The sequence below is a fragment of the Helianthus annuus genome, chromosome 7 (assembly GCF_002127325.2).
Source record: "Helianthus annuus cultivar XRQ/B chromosome 7, HanXRQr2.0-SUNRISE, whole genome shotgun sequence".
NCBI lineage: Eukaryota > Viridiplantae > Streptophyta > Magnoliopsida > Asterales > Asteraceae > Helianthus > Helianthus annuus.
The window spans coordinates 137,660,470-137,678,574 of record NC_035439.2 but is presented as its reverse complement, the minus strand read 5'-3'; the positions used below and the strand labels follow the sequence as shown (position 1 = coordinate 137,678,574).

Genomic DNA, 18,105 nt, shown 5'->3' with positions numbered 1-18,105 from the left:
CTAGCTTGTATTCGGCTTTAGTAAAACTTCGCACAAAAGCGTGGCCCAACAGACTCGTCGTAGGTTCGTGGTTATGGTTCGCACAGTCCACTTTTAACTCCCACGTGTCATTCGTCACGTCCCGGATGGCGAGTAATGAAAATGGGCAACCGATTTTTTTGCTACCAGCTTTCCTAACTGTTGCTTTACTACGGTGCTCACCACTACGGTCACACACAAGCCATACCATCCCAGTAGTACCGCCAATATTTTTTGATCGGCGGGTAACAATTACGTAACCATACTCCTTTCCCGTTTCTTGTACCCAATTCTTCAAATCAGTTAGAGAAATGAAACGCTAAAAGTTACGTTAATAATAATAATAACTCTAATAATAATAATAATAATACTCATACTTCAGGGACTAATATGGTTATTATTGAAACTATTTTAACTGAATGGTTTAACCAGGTTAACTTTCATATAAAGATTTTTTCTTTAAACACTAACTCCGTTAGCATAGTTAACTGAACAGTTCAGGGACCGTTTGTGTCAATTTTTGAAACTTCAGGGACCATTTGTGACAATTTTCGAAACTTCAGGGACCATTTGTGTCAATTTTCAAAACTTCAGGGACCATTTGTATCAATTTTCGAAACTTCAGGGACTATTTTTGTAAAATATGAAACTTCAGGGACCATTTGTGTCAATTTTCGAAACTTCAGGGACTATTTTGGTAATTTTGATTTTTTTTATTTGTGATTATGTGTTGAAAGGTTGAAATTTAGTCTGTTTGCTACATGAAATTTAGTCTCTACAATGGAGTTCATGTTTTAAATGTTTTAGTTGACTACTTTAGGTTTATTTATATAAACTTATTTATTGTTATTTTAACCACTTTAATTCATTTTATTTATTTAAAATGATTCCAAGGTCATAATAATTATTTTAAACCAGTGATATTCAAGTTAAATAATTAAATTGAAATATACTTTTTAACAATAATAATAATAATAATAATAATAATAATAATAACAATTATAATTATAATTATAATTATAATATTTTAACAAATAATAACAATAATAATAATAATAATAATAATAATAATAATTATAATAATAATATTTTTAACAATAATAATAATAATAATAATTATACTTATAAATATAATATTTTTAACAATAATAATAATAATTATTTTAATGTGATACCTCATTTATTTGAAACGGATTGCCCGGGGTAGATGGTTCATAAAGTGATGTGTTACGGGGCTCATAACCATATTCACCATGTTCTTCGTATCCACCGTAGCCTCCGTATCCACCGTATCCACCTTCACCCCCAGATCTATCGTATCCACTGTATCCACCTTCACCCCCGTATCCACTGTAACCACCTTCACCCCCATATCTATCGTATCCACTGTATCCACCTTCACCCCCGTATCCACTGTAACCACCTTCACCCCCGTATCCACCTTCACCACCGTATCCACTGTAACTTCCGTATCCACCTTCATCCCCGTATACCCCATAACCCGGATACGATTGCTGCGTCGGGTAATATGGTTCATCAACAGGTGCATTCTCAGCACCGTATCCTCTTTGTTGCACGTACGGAGATTCATACCCGTATCTGTAATCTGGATACACTTGATGCGCCGGATAATTTGGTTCATCAACAGGTGGAGTGGGAGTCTTGTTCAAATCTGGCAACTGTGTTTTTTTATCAACAGGGACTCCAGACACAATCTCCTCCTCCTCATTGACAGAATTTGCTCCCCATGTGTCGTTAGAATAGCGATTACCGAAATAATTATCGTTCCAAAATGATGACATTTTAACAAGATTGAATAAAAAACTAACAATTGTTTACTGAAGAAGAAGATGAAAAAGAAAGCAGGGGATATTGAATTGAATTCGATGGGTAACAGATATGAATGGATGGATAAATAGACTTTCATGTGACACTTCAATACGCAGCGTATTGCTCTCTACTCACCGTATTACTTTATTCACGTGCCTGGACAGACATACGCTGCGTATTGATCACTACGCACGCTATGTCAGACTGATTTGACATGGTACTAGGTTTGACTGTCTGGTCGTGTACCTACCTCTTACATACGCTGCGTATAGGCCTCTACGCAGCGTATTGAGGTAACCCTATACGCTGCGTATTGGTCAATACGCAACGTATGCAAACCCTAATTGTGCAGATAACCTGACTTGGTGTGCAAATAGTGAGAGCCTTAAAAAAGTATATTTTAGTAACTGAATACCATTCTTATTATAACATATATTCAATAAAAATATTATGTATTTTACACTAAACATCTTATACAATGAAGAAAATCATACATAAAATGTTTCTATATACCAACCCGACCATAGTCATATCTATAATTTGCTTAATTGCTTTAAAAGGCAAAGGATAGATATTCTAAAACCTTGTATTACAGTTAGTCAAGACAGGTAAAGACATTGATGATTCTTACGGTTGATCAACAACTTCAATCAGGTCTCACCAAACACACATCCATGTTTACTTCATTATCCGACAATTATAAATCTCTCATCTCTCCCTTTAATCTATCACCACCACTAATGGATTCTAACCATATGGCTGCAGGTTTGCTTCTTTTAGTTGCTTTCACTGTGGCGGCTGCGGCTGCTGATGGTGGTGATGGAGGTGGCACTTTGGGAGCTTCTTATATCTTTGGTGATTCTTTGGTGGATGCTGGAAATAATAACTTTTTGCCCACATTATCTAAAGCTAACATCAAACCTAACGGGATTGATTTTAAACCGTCTGGAGGAAATCCTACCGGACGGTATACCAATGGTAGAACCATCGGTGACATCATCGGTATGAGCCTATATCACATTTGGTTTAAGTTAGGGATGTAAATGAGCCAGACTGAGTTGAGTTTGAACACGCCTAGTATTGAACTCACTCGATTAACTTATGAGAACTTAAGTTTGTGCTCGGTTCGTTTTGAGTTTTATTTATAAATCTCAAGCTCGATTGCTTAGTAGTTTTTCAGAGTTGACCTCAACCTCAACATAGACTCGTTTATTATTTATTAATTAATTAATGTATATACATTATGAATTTAGCTAAATAAATTAGCGTCGTGTTTTGTTTATAGGGGAGGAACTAGGGCAACGACACTATGCCGTACCGTTTCTGGATCCAAATTCCACCGGAGAAGTTATATTACATGGTGTGAATTATGCCTCCGGTGGTGGAGGGATTATGAACGCCACCGGGAGAATTTTCGTAAGTTATTTGAGTTTTTTCCTTTTATTTCTGGGTGGTAAAGAAAAAAAAATCATAAGTGTTTCTCGAAGGTTTTTGGACATGTTTTGATTTTTACCGAGTTCAAAAATCAAATGTGCAGACCCGTTTTTTGAGTTTTGTCATGTTAGCGTATTTGTGGAGTTCACATGCCACCAGAATATCTTGGTAGAACCAAAACATTAAATAAAACCTCATGTCAACACTTACCAATTACCATTTGTTAAAACAACTAGAAAAAAAAAAATCTAAGTTGTATAAAAGCTTTCTAAAACCGCTACAAAAATAGTTTCTTTCAAATGCTAATGAAAAATCAATTTTTACAGGTGAACAGGCTATCAATGGACATCCAAGTAGATTACTTCACCATCACAAGAAAACAGATCGATAAACTCCTCGGCGCATCAAAAGCAAGAGAACACGTCATGAAGAAATCCATCTTCTCAATCAGCATTGGTTCTAACGACTTCCTCAACAATTACTTGCTTCCTGTTCTCTCGATCGGAGCTAGGGTTTCACAAACCCCCGATGGGTTTGTTGATGATCTCATTAGTCACCTCCGGTCGCAACTAACTGTAAGTCTCAAGCTGCAACTTAGATTTAGAAACTATATCCTACGTAAACTAAACGAAAGAATTCAAAAGAACTGAAAAACTGCATTTATAAATATTTTCAGTGTATATGGACAACTAATGAAAGAATTCAAAAGAACTGAAAAATTACATTGTTAATATTCTCAACGTATATGGACAACTAAAAACATCATTTTTTTTGTAGAAAAGATATTTGTAATGATAAAACGTCAATAACTATCCTAATAATAACTAAAAAAAGATAAAAAACGATTAATCAAAATAATTCTAGATGTAACCGACTATAAACTAGGTCGACGCTAACGATATTGCACTCTTGTGAAACCGATTCAGAGACTTTATAAATTGGATGCACGGAAATTCATCTTAGGAAACGTTGGGCCAATCGGATGCATTCCATATCAAAGGACGATCAATCAGTTGAGTGAGAACGAGTGTGTTGCATTGCCTAATGAACTCGCGCTTCGTTACAATGCTAAACTGAAGGATTTGGTTGCGCAGCTGAATGATAACCTACCCGGAGCTACATTTGTTCATGCCAATGTCTACGATTTAGTCCTGGAGCTCATCGTTAACTATGATAAATACGGTGAGAATTGATTCATCATATACATGTGTTTTAGCTGATTGATAAGTGTTTTCTAATTACTTTTTCTCTTTATATTTCAATAACTAATTTAAATTTTGTTTGTTTTTTCTCTGACTTATAATGTTTATCATTTTAAGAAAAGCTAAATACATAGTTTTATGTAATTCTTTTTATGTACATTCCGATATAAATTTTAGAGTAAACTGCTAAATTCGTCCCTGAGGTTTGACTCAAATTGCTAGATCAGTCCAAAATCAAGTTTTGTTGCTAAAATAGTCATTGGCCCTAATTTATGTTGCTAATTCAGTCCAATTAATAGGAGTTAATTGCTAAATTCGTCCCTAAGGTTTGACTCAAATTGCTAATTTAGTCCAATCATTTTCCCTTTCAGTGGACTGAATTAGCAACATAAATTAGGGCCAATGACTATTTTAGCAACAAAACTTGATTTTGGACTGATCTAGCAATTTGAGTCAAACCTCAGGGACGAATTTAGCAAGTTACTCTAAATTTTATCACAAACCAAGTTATTTTTTTCACAATAAAGCACTTTTTTTTGTCTCGTAAATATAAACAATACTTTATTTTGAATGACATCGTTTTTTTTTTTTTTTTTTATAAAATTCATATTGGGATGTCGAAAAAAAAAGAAAAAAAAACTGCACATTTAGGTTTGTAGAAAAAGTTAAATTTTACAAGTTATTAAAGATAATCAAATTAAATGTTTTAAAAAATATTTGAAAAGAAAAGGCAACTGAAAATTCATAAGTTGGTTTGCTATATTAGGTAGCAAACCTTTTAGTAACCGAAACAACTCCTAGAAACACTTATCTAATACGCTAAAACACCTATTTCATCTTCAACTTTCTTATTAAAGTTATGTCGAATCGTATGTTTGAATGTTCCAGGATTTAAAACCGCAAGCAAAGCTTGCTGCGGGAATGGAGGTCAATACGCAGGGATCATTCCGTGTGGTCCAACATCGACTTTGTGTGAGGACCGTGATAAACATGTGTTCTGGGACCCTTACCACCCTAGCGAAGCTGCAAATGTGCTCATCGCCAAGCAATTGCTCCAAGGTGACCCAAAATATGTCTCTCCGATGAATCTCAAGCAACTTCGTGACCTGAATCTTTAGCATTGATCGACTCATGTTGCCTTTGTGGATCTCAGTTAATGTTTCAATCTTTGGGGTTATTGTATCATCTATTAGTTGATTTTATACATGTATGTGAACTGTAGCATGTGTTTCCATGGAATAATCGAAAGATTGAAGTTTTGTCGCATGTGGGATTAAACTGGATACGTTTTGTTTAGATCCAAAGATTGAATTTGTAACCTTGAAGAATAGGGCCAGTGGTTGTAAGCTACAATAACCACCAGGGTTTTATATTGCTGTTGCATGTTGCAGTTTAAACATTTACTATAGTACACATTTTAATCCTTTAAGATATTATAGTAATTTCATGAAATTTCCAGTCCTGAATTTAAAAATCGTTATTCCTATATAGTATATTTAACACACAGCCTTCCATACTTATCACATTTTACAATAATATTTACTTATTAAAAATAGTTAACTTAAGAATATTTAGTTTTGTAAATAATTAAAAATGTAAAATATCACAAATATAGAAAAACAATTCAATATTACATAATTTATAATCATAATTAAGTTTTACATGCTAGTAACCATCTAAGATCTTGATTTAAAAAAAATAGCCAGTGTAGCTTATATAGTTTTTGAATTATATAGCATGTTTAAGTTTCAACAACCTCTAATAAAATATCAAATGAACTTTATACCTTTTATTACAAGAAATAAAAGAATAATCGAGACCAGAGTAGAGCCGACTAGTATGAATCGGTGTACTCCGTATGTAGATTGTAAGATCATGTGTAGTGGTAATGCCTCTACCTTTAGGTGTTTTGTGCCATGTGGCAGCCTAGTCAACAATGGGGTATTATGGGGCGTTTTTTAAAATGGGTGTAGTGGGGATGTGGGACATTATGTTAAAAGGGGTATAAAGAATTAAATAAAAAAAAAAGCTATTGTACAAAAAAAAAAGAACGCTGCATGTGATTGGCCAAACCCTTTTGTTCTCTGGCGTTGAATTAAGAACGCCATATACCATTTTGCCCAAAACAACGCCCAGGAGGGCCGTATGTTTGGCATTTTGGGGCGTGCTTTTAAAAAAAAAACACCCAAGTACGCATGGTCTAAAAGCAATTAATTATTCACCCATACAGCCAAAAGAATCCATTTAAACATAAGAAAAGAGATCAATTATCACACCTATAATTTATCTGGTTGGGTTGTTTATTTTGGTGATTTTTCTTATTTGTTCTAGATATATACTTAATTATATCATGGTAGTTCATAAATGGGCGAATTACCAAGAAAATATGTATCATTTGAGTTTTTGCCACTAATTAGGAGGGTGAAGGCCTCATATTTTATTTGATATTATTTTAGAGTAAACTCTAATTTGCGTCCCTGAGGTTAATAGGCGGTTTCCACTCGAGTCCTTATTTTGCGAATTTCATTTTCCGAGTCCCCATCATTTAAAAAGCACTATAACTTGAGTCTCTCAGTTAGTTTGACTGTTAGGTCAAAGGGTATTTTAGTAATCTTACAATATTAAGAAACCCCCAATTTATCATCTTCTTCATCTTCATAGCAACCTTTATCATCTTCATCATGTTCATAGATCTGCAACCAACCCCTAATTTATCGTCTTCATAGCAGCCTTTATCATCTTCATCATGTTCATAGATCTCTAACAAAACCCTAATTTATCATCTTCATAGCAACCACCATTTATCAACTTCATAGATTTGCAACCACTTCATCAATATCTTCATAGATCTGCAACCATCTCACCCCAACCTCCAACCCTTCACCACTTCACTCCAACCTCCACCTGTAAACCACCATCTTTCACTTGTTCTGATTCTCAAATCCCAAATAGCAAATACAAGTGACCTGCTAAGGCCAAACCCTAGACTGTAAACCACTATCCTTCACTCGCACCTTCTGCTTGATTAACAACCACCATCTATGAAACTGTTCTGAAGTATCATAGTGTTCTTTGGATCTGGGTTTGGCCTATGAATGTGTTGATTGTGGTTGTTCGTCCTCTTTAACAACATACACGTTGGTAGTATTTTGATGGTTTTTTAATAGATTTTGGAGGTAAAAAAGGGGAGTTTATTAGGGCTTTTGTGAAGGTGGATAAGGGGGGAGGGGTGTGAATTGTAGAAGGATAACGATTGCATATGCATAATTGTTGTTGAATTGAACTTGGAAGTGAAAGAATTGAAACTTAGATCAATGTATTCGTGGTGTAGATTGTGTTTGTGGAAGAGGGAGATTCACAACCGTTAGTCCAGAAGTGTTCCATGAAAATCTCGATGATGATAATGAATATGGTTTGAAGATGAACTGATGATGATAAACATGGTTTGAAGATAATGGTTAAATTAACATTTTTTTTTTGTAATTATAGTATTAAGATAAGGGGTATAATGGACTTTTCACATTTATGAAAATGGGTAAAATAGAGTTTCACAAATATTTAAATGGTCAAAATGATAGAGGCACTCAAAGTGAAGCGCTTTTTAAACTATGGGGACTCAAAGCGATCCTTTGACAACAACGATCTAATGCCACTGATCTAGTTTTATCTTCTCTATTCTTTCACCCAATATCATGTCTAAATCCTTCTAAAACAAAAAATTCTATATTTGCATTTTCCACCAACCAAAGTCTTTGCTGTCAAATTTCTGATCTAGGGTTAGGCCTTGTGAATTTTACATAAAGCCTAGCCAACCAAAATACGCGTCACATAAAATATTCGTAAATTTTTTAGCTTGTTTACTGTTTTAATAAAATCACCGAAACAACCCAGTTTGAGGAGTAAAAGCTGAATTATGACAAGTTGATTTATATGTGTTTGCATTCTGCTTATATTATCATGGAATGCCTGAACTTGATTGATAATTATGTAAGAATTGTTTAACATTTTGAATGTTATGGTGATATGCATGTATCTATTCGGTTAAATTTTTAGGTGTCAACGTGTGGTGTGCTATGTGTTAGATGCATGTAGAATTTCATGTATTGCATGAACACACCCTAACGAATTAAATGGTAATCATTCTAGGACGTTGTTGACCATCTTCATTATTTCTCCATCTAAATCTAACCGAGCTTAAACTAAGGTGAGTTCATACTTTTATTAAAAGCATACATTCCCAGGTTTGGGAACTACACTGTCCCTGGATTTGGAACTACTCTATATTCCTGGGTTGGAATATTGTCTATTAAATACCGTATTTTATATATCATGTCTTTAGCTGACTAAACGAAACTGTATCTGGAAAAGTCCCTACGCATTATACCGATTAGTTGCTGGGTTTTGCCAAGAGGGGTACTAGTTAATAGCGCTATTAGGTTCAACAAACCTCACGCCGTGCTGGGAGCCGGACGTGAACTTTTGACCTTGACTTTATATCAATGATGATAGACGTTGATATGGGGCACTACAAGAAAAAACCCCTATAGGGACGACACCTATAAGGACAACACAGGTCCTCTCTGTAGGTCATCCTATAGAGACAACATGTCGTTTCTATAGGGTTTTCGTGCCTTTTAAGATAGGTTACCTTATACGGACGACATATCCTCTCTATATGGTGAAAATAATTTTCTTTTTGCCTTTTTTTATTCTCTAGTTTTTTTGAATTGGAAACTTTAAAAAAACGTTTTAACTTATAGAGACGACGTGTTGTCTCTATAACTTTAAATATTTTTCTCTTAATTTTATTTTATTAATGATCAATATGTATGAAAATAAAAAAAACTAAAAACCAAAGTTTAATTTATAGAGACGGCATGTCGTCTCTAAAAAGTTTGACTAGTCAAAAATAATTTTAATTGAGGCGGCAAAATTTCCCACCATTCTTGTTTTTTAACTAAAAAATATATATTTAAACCTATAGAGACGACATGTCGTCTCTAAAATGTTTGAAATATAACTTTTAAAAAATAAATAAACTAACCTATAGAAAGGACATATCGTCTCTAAAATGTTTGAAATAAAAAAATTCAAAAATAAATAAACTAACCTATAGAAAGGACATATCGTCTCTATAGGGAAACATAATTTTGTTTTGTTTTTTAGTTTTCGTTAATAAATAATTAAAAATACAAAAAAAAGTTATTCGCATATAGAGACATGTCGTCTGTATAAAGCCAATTAAGTTTATCAATTTATTCATGTTTTTTAACTAAAAAATATATATTTAAACCTATAGAGACGAATTATCTCCCTCTTGATTATAAGACAAGTATTTATTTCATTTATTTTCTTGTGTCACGAAATTCTTCACTTTTCTTTATGAGTCCCTTTTATTGATCCTTATGTAACCTAGGAACTGTGCGCTTTGTTTAACTTCTGTTGTCCAGGACTGTTGGGTGGCAGGAAATGGTAATATTTCATTTATGTTAGGTGGTGGGGCAATACAAGCTGGGATAAGACGTTACCCTTTGCTCATGACAGATTGGTGGAGTGTTTTATGTGGACAGTAGAGGCATGGACATACTCGAGGAATTGGGCCTAAGTTTGGAAACGAAGATGCTGATGACGAAGAAGCGGATGATGGTATGGAGACACAGTAACACATATTTGATGTTGAATTATGACGTATTTGTTAAGTAGTTTTATGATGTGTTTGCGACTTAAAATGAACCCGGATTGCGACATTTGTGATATTTATGTAGTTTATGTTTATATAGTTTCTGTGTGTCGTGAACCGGATATTGGCGGGTTTTGATATGAAAAAAACTGGAAAAAGAAAAAAACAAAAAAAAAACCTTTTAGTAGCGACAAAAGTCGTCGCTATTGAGAAAAAGGCCTTTAGCGACGAAAATAGTCCTGTTTCTTGTAGTGTTGTTGGATTATTGGGATTTATGGGTTTAAAAACCTGGACAAATAAATTTTATTTATTTTTTTATTTTTTTAGGACCTATAGAGACGACATGCTGTCTCTATTGGTGAATATATTTCTTTTATAAAATTAGAAGAAAAACATATAGGGACGACATGTCTTCTCTATAGGAGAAAATGACATTTTTTTTATTTATATAAGAAAAGCCTATAGAGACGACATGTTATTTCTATAGAACTTAAATATTTTTCATTATTTTTTAATCAAAACTTATAGAGACGACCTGTTGTCTCTATAGGTGAAAATAAATATTTTTATTTTTTTAAAGTAAAAACTATAGAGACGACATGTCGTCTCTATAGAGCTTAAAAATATTTTAAGAAATGTTTTTTTATCTAGTAAACATTAGTTTATTTTTTAATTATTTTTTATCATATACTTGTAGAGAGGACATGTCCTCTCTACAAATGCATCTATAGTGACGACCCCTCTAGGGACGACTTTTGTGACTTATAGGGACGGGCTATAGAGACAAATCTTATAGAGACGACATGTCGTCTCAATAAGCAAAAAAAGACCTATAGAGACAACATGTCTTCTCTACAGACCTTAAAAATGTCGTCTCTATAAGGTTAATTTCTTGTAGTGTGGCACAACAACTTACAACAGTCAAGTATTTGGTACTACACAGTTTAGTAGCTTAATCATGGGTTAGTTACCCATGACATGTTTTAAATAAACTAATGTATTTGAAACTTACTTTACTTTAAAACCGAAACTGTGAACTCGCCAACTTTTGTTGATATACTTTAGCATGCTTTGTAGGACGTTAGGTACAGCATGGGAGCTTGCAGCATTTAGAGTGTCGTGGCCGACATTAAACTATTGGCTTTAAATTTTATTAAACACTGTGGTTTTTAACGTATGTCTGGATTTTACGTTTAGCTTCTGCTGTTGATTTAAACTATGTTTTGAACATCTAAAATCTTAATCACTAATCGTGTTGATTGTGATGATGTTGATAACTTTTATACTTGGTTCAACATGATTAGTGGCTTGATCCTGGTCAGTCACACGCCTCGCGGTAAAAACCGATTCTTGTACTGAATACACATGTCCATCCAGTTTTAATATAATATATTATGGTAGTATTAAGAAATAGAAGAAAACCATGCGAATGTAGACAAAATATCTCGGGCATTTCAACGGCACGTCACGCTGTATATTAAACTCGAGGAAAACCATGCGAATGTATATAAAAAACACTTGTGTCGAAATGTAGATAAAAACACATATGATGGTATATTCGCAAATAATGAAAAGTTCTGTCCTAAATTAAACTCGAGTAAAACTGTGACATATCCAGGTTTATTACACTTAATAAATAAATTTATTAAAAAAATAAGATAAAACTATAATTATTCTAAAAATCATAAAAAAATGAAAAATAACACACAATTTGTTTAAAACATTCATAGAATAAAAAGTATTTGAGTATAAAATTATGACGTATTTTTATTTTCAACAAAAGTAAAGTAAAATAAAATATTCCTAGGTTTCATGTGGCTAAAGTTCAAGAAGAAAAAATTTTGATGAACAAAATACAAAAGAAAAAACTTTATTGTAACTAACATGATGTATTTAATATTATATATATATATATATATTTAAATGTATATTAAAATGTTTCCTTTACATTTTTATTTTTAATACAATAATTAAGATATTTTATAACTTTTGATATATAATGTTGTATAATAACTTCTATTTAAAATCAAGCCTTGTCGAAACTCCCAAACTTTTGGTTGCACATAGATGCTTCTCTACCGCATCACGAGAGGGAAACTATTTTCATTTTTTTTAACCACACTCTAGAGACCCTTCGATAATTAAGGAGGGCAACACCAGGAGAATTTTTTGCAGAAGTAGGGGGTTTGAACCCCAAAAGAGTGCCATTAGGTGGTCACCAATATTGTTTTCGTCTCTAGGTAAGTCAACCATTCAATCAGCGACCTTCAAGCTCATTTTCTACAAAAAGTCAGATGTTCTGCAAAAGCTGCACAAGTTAATAAAAGTCGTTGTTTCCATTTACAACCTTCTGAAAGTCGCTGTTTCATGTAACAACCTTGCTGAAAGTCGCCAATTCATATAACAACCTTGCTGAAAGTCGCCAATTCATATAACAACCTTGCTGAAAGTCGCCAATTCATAAAGCAAACTTATAATAAGTCGCTGATTCAAAGGACAATGTTAATGAAGGTTGCTGATTCATAAAACAATGTTAATGAAGGTTGCTGATTCATAAAACAATGTTAATGAAGGTTGCTGATTCATCCTACAATGTTAATGAAGGTTGCAGATTCATCCTACAATGTTAATGAAAGTTGTTGTTCCGTAATGCAATGTTGTAATAAGTCGCTGTTTGACCTTGTCGTTTTGCAGGGAGTCAATTTTATAATTGTTCTAAATTGTTCAGTATGCATTTTATAACCCAAATATAATACAAACAGATGCACAACAATTCGTATGTAACATAATGTGTTTGTTAAAATAATATAATGTTGATTTTGCAATTGTGTCTGTATGATGTTCTTTATAAAAGATGTTCGTTGCTTGATATTTCTGGCGATACGAAAATTTGGTCAATGTATCATCATGCTCTTGGATCATTCGGGACCTCATTTATCATGATGTTTTTCTCAGTTTTAATTTTCGTATACCAAGTGGGAAGATCTTGTGTGAAGGAGAACGATCATTCTCATCTACCATCTCCTCCCGTAAGGTGTACGAGGATAATAAAAACTACTGCTGTGGATGCTTCTACGGCTGCTATTGAGTCTTCTGAAAGATTTAGCAGCCGCTGAGGTTGTTCTCATCTACCACCTCCTCCCGTAAATTATTCTGCAACTTCTGGTGGGGGCATCACCCCCGTTTTCGGTAGGAGATTTAGATCCAGTTGTAATGTTGTTCGCCGAACATCATCGAGGTTGCAGAATTCTCAGCATCCTTAACCTTAGACCTCTCATTTCCTTTCGCAAAAAAGTTGCATCAGGAAGCTCGATATACGAAGAAATGGGACGGGTTTAAATTCACTGTATTTCTGTTCTAATTGGAAGCCCGACAAACAGTCTTGCAATTAGAAATGATTTGTTAAAATAGTACGAAGTGAAGTAACATTGTATTTCTGCCTGTATGTAATTAAAATAGTACTGCATTTATGTAATTTGCGGTTTGATAGATCCTATTGTAATGTTGTAATGTTGTTGAATTACCTAATAAATAACCTTGTTAAATTTTGTGTTGTAACATGCCTTGTTGTTGCGAACCCGGTGTAAACATAATTTCAATGATGGTTCAAACGAAAAAATTAGAACTTCTTCAAACGAATAATGAGATCCGAATAACTGACTAGTTGAAACGAACGGTGCCGTATATGTATTTAAAGTTGTTTTAAGACAACTTACATTTTTACTTTTTAGAATATTAAAAAATAATTATTATATGTATATTAACCCACAAGATGGTGGGCTCCACCAACTATCTGGTTCCTCCAACACTATAAATACCAATTGGATTAGGTTCTCAACCCACACTAAGTTTCTTGATGTGTGTAAAATGCAACATATAAATTACATCAAATGTGGCATAAAACTAACCCTTTTTAAGTACTAATGTTGGAAAAAGTGTGCTTTTGTCTTCCTTTTGTATTTTCAGGGTTAAAAGAGCTTAAACGAATAAAAGAAGGAAAAATGCAGCCAAATCCAACATAAATACAAAGAAAAGGAAGAAACGTGGCATGCCCGACTCCTCGACAGCATCTCCGAAAGCAAAAACAAGAAGAAAGCTCAGCATGGGGCTGTGCCCAGCTGAGCATGGGGCTGTGCCCAGCTCAACACGGGGCGTGTCCAGCTCAACACGGGGCGTGCCCAGCGAACACGGGGTCATGGTCAGCCTTGGCACAAAAGACAAACCTGTAGAAGCTTCCATCGCCTACCACGGGGCCGTGCTCAGCGGACACAGGGCCGTGGTCAACTTGCTGCAGGCGCATTTATTGTAATTGCGAATTACAATTAATGAAGAGAGAGAGTCAGATGGACACGGGCCGTGCCCAGCGGACACAGGGCCGTGCCCGAGCTTCTGTTCAGCCTATAAATAGGATTGTTTGGAGCTCTTGCATCTCATCCCTTGGCACACCACCTCTCTCACACTTCACCCACCACCACCATAACACCATCATCCACCACCATCATCCATTGTCCATCATAGGGTGTGTGAGTCGTCTCGGGATCCAAGATTGATCGTAAGAGTTCTTGACAATCAAAGGCCATGTTTGCCTAAGTCTCTTACATCACTTGGTGAAGACAAGTGTTTAGTGTAATACTTTTTATTTTTAATCTTTTGCACTTTTTAATTGGTTTTGTATTAATGACTTTAATTACTAGTTTCTTATGTTGAAGGTGATTCTTCCTTATCGTTTGTCCGTGGTGTCTTGGCATTATTTTACTGTCTATATAAAATAAAAGATTTTCACCATTCATATCTCCACGGTCTATATGGAGGTATGTTGGCTACCTGGTCGGGGGTTAAGGGAACGGTTTGGTAAGAGTCTTGCCATTGTTCAGTGTATAGATCCTGCAAAGGACCTGGGTCAAATTTAGTAGGACCTCCTTTAATGCCCAAATGTATTGGATGGCGGGGGCCAAACTCTTTGATCCCCTTATAAGTTAAACTACTATTAAAACTTTAACCCAGCTACTTAGGACTGTATCCCTGCTGACTCAGACTACTTAGCTGAGGGTAACGTCACCTTCAAAAGAGGGGCCTACCACATTATGCATTAATAACTTAATTAATTATCTTTCAATAATCCGACCCTTTAGGATTGTAGCCTTGCTGACTCAAACTACTGGGTTGAGGGTAACGTCGCCTTCAAAAGAGGGGCCTACTACAATAACTAAGATAATCTCTTAAACAAGTGCAAAAGTGCGAAAATAATCAAAGGTTACACTACACACGAGTCGGATCCAAGTGATTCATCTTGTCTATCTGTTTTTATTTTTTATTTTATTTTTCAGCATTTAGTTAGTTTTATTTTCTTAGATTAAAACCTTTTTCTAACATTTTGATTTGGTTAGACGTTGAGGATAAACCGGTACTAAAAGCTCTTGTGTCCTTGGATGACCTCGGTATCTTACCAACACTATACTACGCCCACGATGGATGCACTTGCCCATATGTGTGTTTAGTGTTAGTAAATATCGTGTTTTATAAATTTAAAACTTGGCTAAAAAGTGTAAAAAGGGCTGAAAATATATACCTAAAATACATTACACCTAACGCACATCGTTTCTTTAAAACAGATAGATACTAAACGAAATCCAGCTTACACAACCCATTCATCCTTAACATTTCTTAACATTTCACTTTCTTTGATCACGGATTCTTTTCGGCCATACCTCGTAAGACTATATTGGGGCGGTGTGTTTTCCTTTGTTAACGGGGCTGTTCAGTTTGACCAATCCATGCTAACAACCTCTTTCCTTATGCGACATAAATCGTCGTATGACCAATTGGTGGATTCAATCTGTAATCATGTTCAACTACAGAAAGAATCGGTGCGCCTTTCATTGTTACTAGGGTACACGTTTCAGGGCATATCTCAGACAACAAAAATTTTCAACGATGATGGTGTTGAAATGTTGAACTATTTAGCAGAAGTATCGGATGGCAACTTCATTGCCGAGATCTATGTTTAGTGGGAGGCAGTTAATCCCGTCCAACACATGAGTTTCACAAACCTTCTGCATGACATTACACAACGTAATGTTGTTGACACCCAAGATTCCGATGAAGATGACGAGGGATACGGGCAAACAATTCAAGAACACCACTTCATGCCTCCTGTTGATAACATAGTAGGTCCGTCCTCCCAGTTTGTGGTCGGTGACAACAATAATGATTAGGGGTGTGCATGGGTCGGTTTGGGTCGGTTTTGACCACAAACCATAACCATAACCGCGATGTCGGTTATGGGATAACCATAACCATAACCGATCGGTTATGGTGGTTATGGTTATTTGGTTTTGATGGTTATAGCGGGTCGGTTATGGGTGGTTAACCGTGTATTTAGCTTAGCTAAAAATAGCTTATTTTTTAACATGGAATAAATTGTTATTGCATATTTGTATATATTAGTATATTACATAATATAAAAGAATATATATAATCTATAATATTAATAACAATTATTTTCGAATCTATACTATATAATAAAAGAAACCTGTTTTGGGATACTTGTCATTCTCTCATTTAATTGACTAAAATTATTAATAATACTAAATATATAATATTTAACCTAAATTAATACAAATTCTTATTATTAATAATATTTAATCAAATCTAAAATCTAATCTAATACAAATTTTTATTATCAATAATATTTAATCAAATCTAATAAGAATTCATACAAATTCCAAAGTTGATATTAACTTTCAAATAATTGAAAAAAAAAATCCGCCTAACATCACAAATGTTTCTGTTAAATTCGATTAATTTATTTGTTCAACAATCACTATTATCTTTATCATTTAGTACGGTTAACCGATTTATCATAATACAACCTCCCACCTATTCAATCATATGATTTTTCAATCTTATATTAACTAAATAAATAAAGATTAATATTCAATCTTATCTTACTTTAAATATAAAAAAATCCGTTAGTTCAAATTAATATTCAATCTTATCCTACTTTAAATATAAAAAAATCCGTTAGTTTTTTTAAATATATTTTTTATTATTTGGTATATAAAATCATATTTATCCAACCCATGTAATACACGGGGGTTTTTAAAAACAAAACTTTTTTATTATTTGGTAAACAATGTTACATTTATTCAACCCGTGTAATACAATGGTTTTAAAGATATATTCTTTTTTATTATTTGATATATAATATTACATTTATTCAACCCGTACAATAAATATGGTTCTTATAAATATAACTTATTTTATTATTTAATATATAAAATTACATTTCTTCAACCCGTGCAATAAAGGAGGCTTTTAAAAAGATAATATTTTATTATTTGGTATATAAAATTCATTTATTCAACCCGTGTAATGCACGGGGTTATAACCTAGTATTCAAATAAAGTGATATGATACATTCCATAAATTTAAATAAACATTCAACCAAAACCACAAAATGATATGAAAAAAAACCCATAAGTACTAAAAATCTTCAGTCAAAAACATCAAATATTAAAAATATGGTGAAAAGTTCAATATGCTACAAAGATTTATTACATGTCGGTTTGGTTCGGTTATGGTGGGTATGAAAAAATGATAACCATAACCGACCCGCTACTTTCGGCTTAAAAAAAATCATTAACCGACCCACCGGTTTTTTATTTGGTTCGGTTTTTTCGGTTCGGTTTTATTGGTTAATTCGGTTATGGTTCGCTTAATTCGGTTTTTGCACACCCCTAATAATGATGGTTTTGATGATTCAGAAAGTTGCAGCATCGAAGAAAGTTCTGAGAGTGAAGAGGCACCACCATCCGACGATGGCACTTCTGACGACGAGGCTGCAGTTAACCAACACACTGATTGACCCTGGCTCAGCCGAGGCCTATCATTCCAGGGACACATGACGACCCAGACGAGGACGAGGAACTTAGGGATTAC

General features: G+C 34.1%; 1 protein-coding gene across 1 annotated transcript; it reads left to right on the top strand.

Annotated features, from left to right (window-relative positions):
- The first annotated feature begins 2,603 nt into the window (after positions 1-2,603).
- Positions 2,604-5,780, top strand: LOC110868731 (GDSL esterase/lipase At2g23540). Its single transcript, XM_022117971.2, has 5 exons — positions 2,604-2,850; positions 3,134-3,264; positions 3,609-3,857; positions 4,209-4,464; positions 5,373-5,780. Exons 1-5 carry the CDS (start codon positions 2,604-2,606, stop codon positions 5,600-5,602), a joined length of 1,113 nt encoding a protein of 370 aa, XP_021973663.2. The 3' UTR covers positions 5,603-5,780.
- The last annotated feature ends 12,325 nt before the right edge of the window (positions 5,781-18,105 follow it).

Bases quoted from the DNA above. Each gene is read 5' to 3' on its own strand.
- LOC110868731 (XM_022117971.2), top strand. From the start codon at position 2,604: ATGGCTGCAGGTTTGCTTCTTTTAGTTGCTTTCACTGTGGCGGCTGCG. The intron at 3,858-4,208 runs GTAAGTCTCAAG...AAACCGATTCAG, and splicing joins ACCTCCGGTCGCAACTAACT to AGACTTTATAAATTGGATGC. The intron at 4,465-5,372 runs GTGAGAATTGAT...TGAATGTTCCAG, and splicing joins CGTTAACTATGATAAATACG to GATTTAAAACCGCAAGCAAA.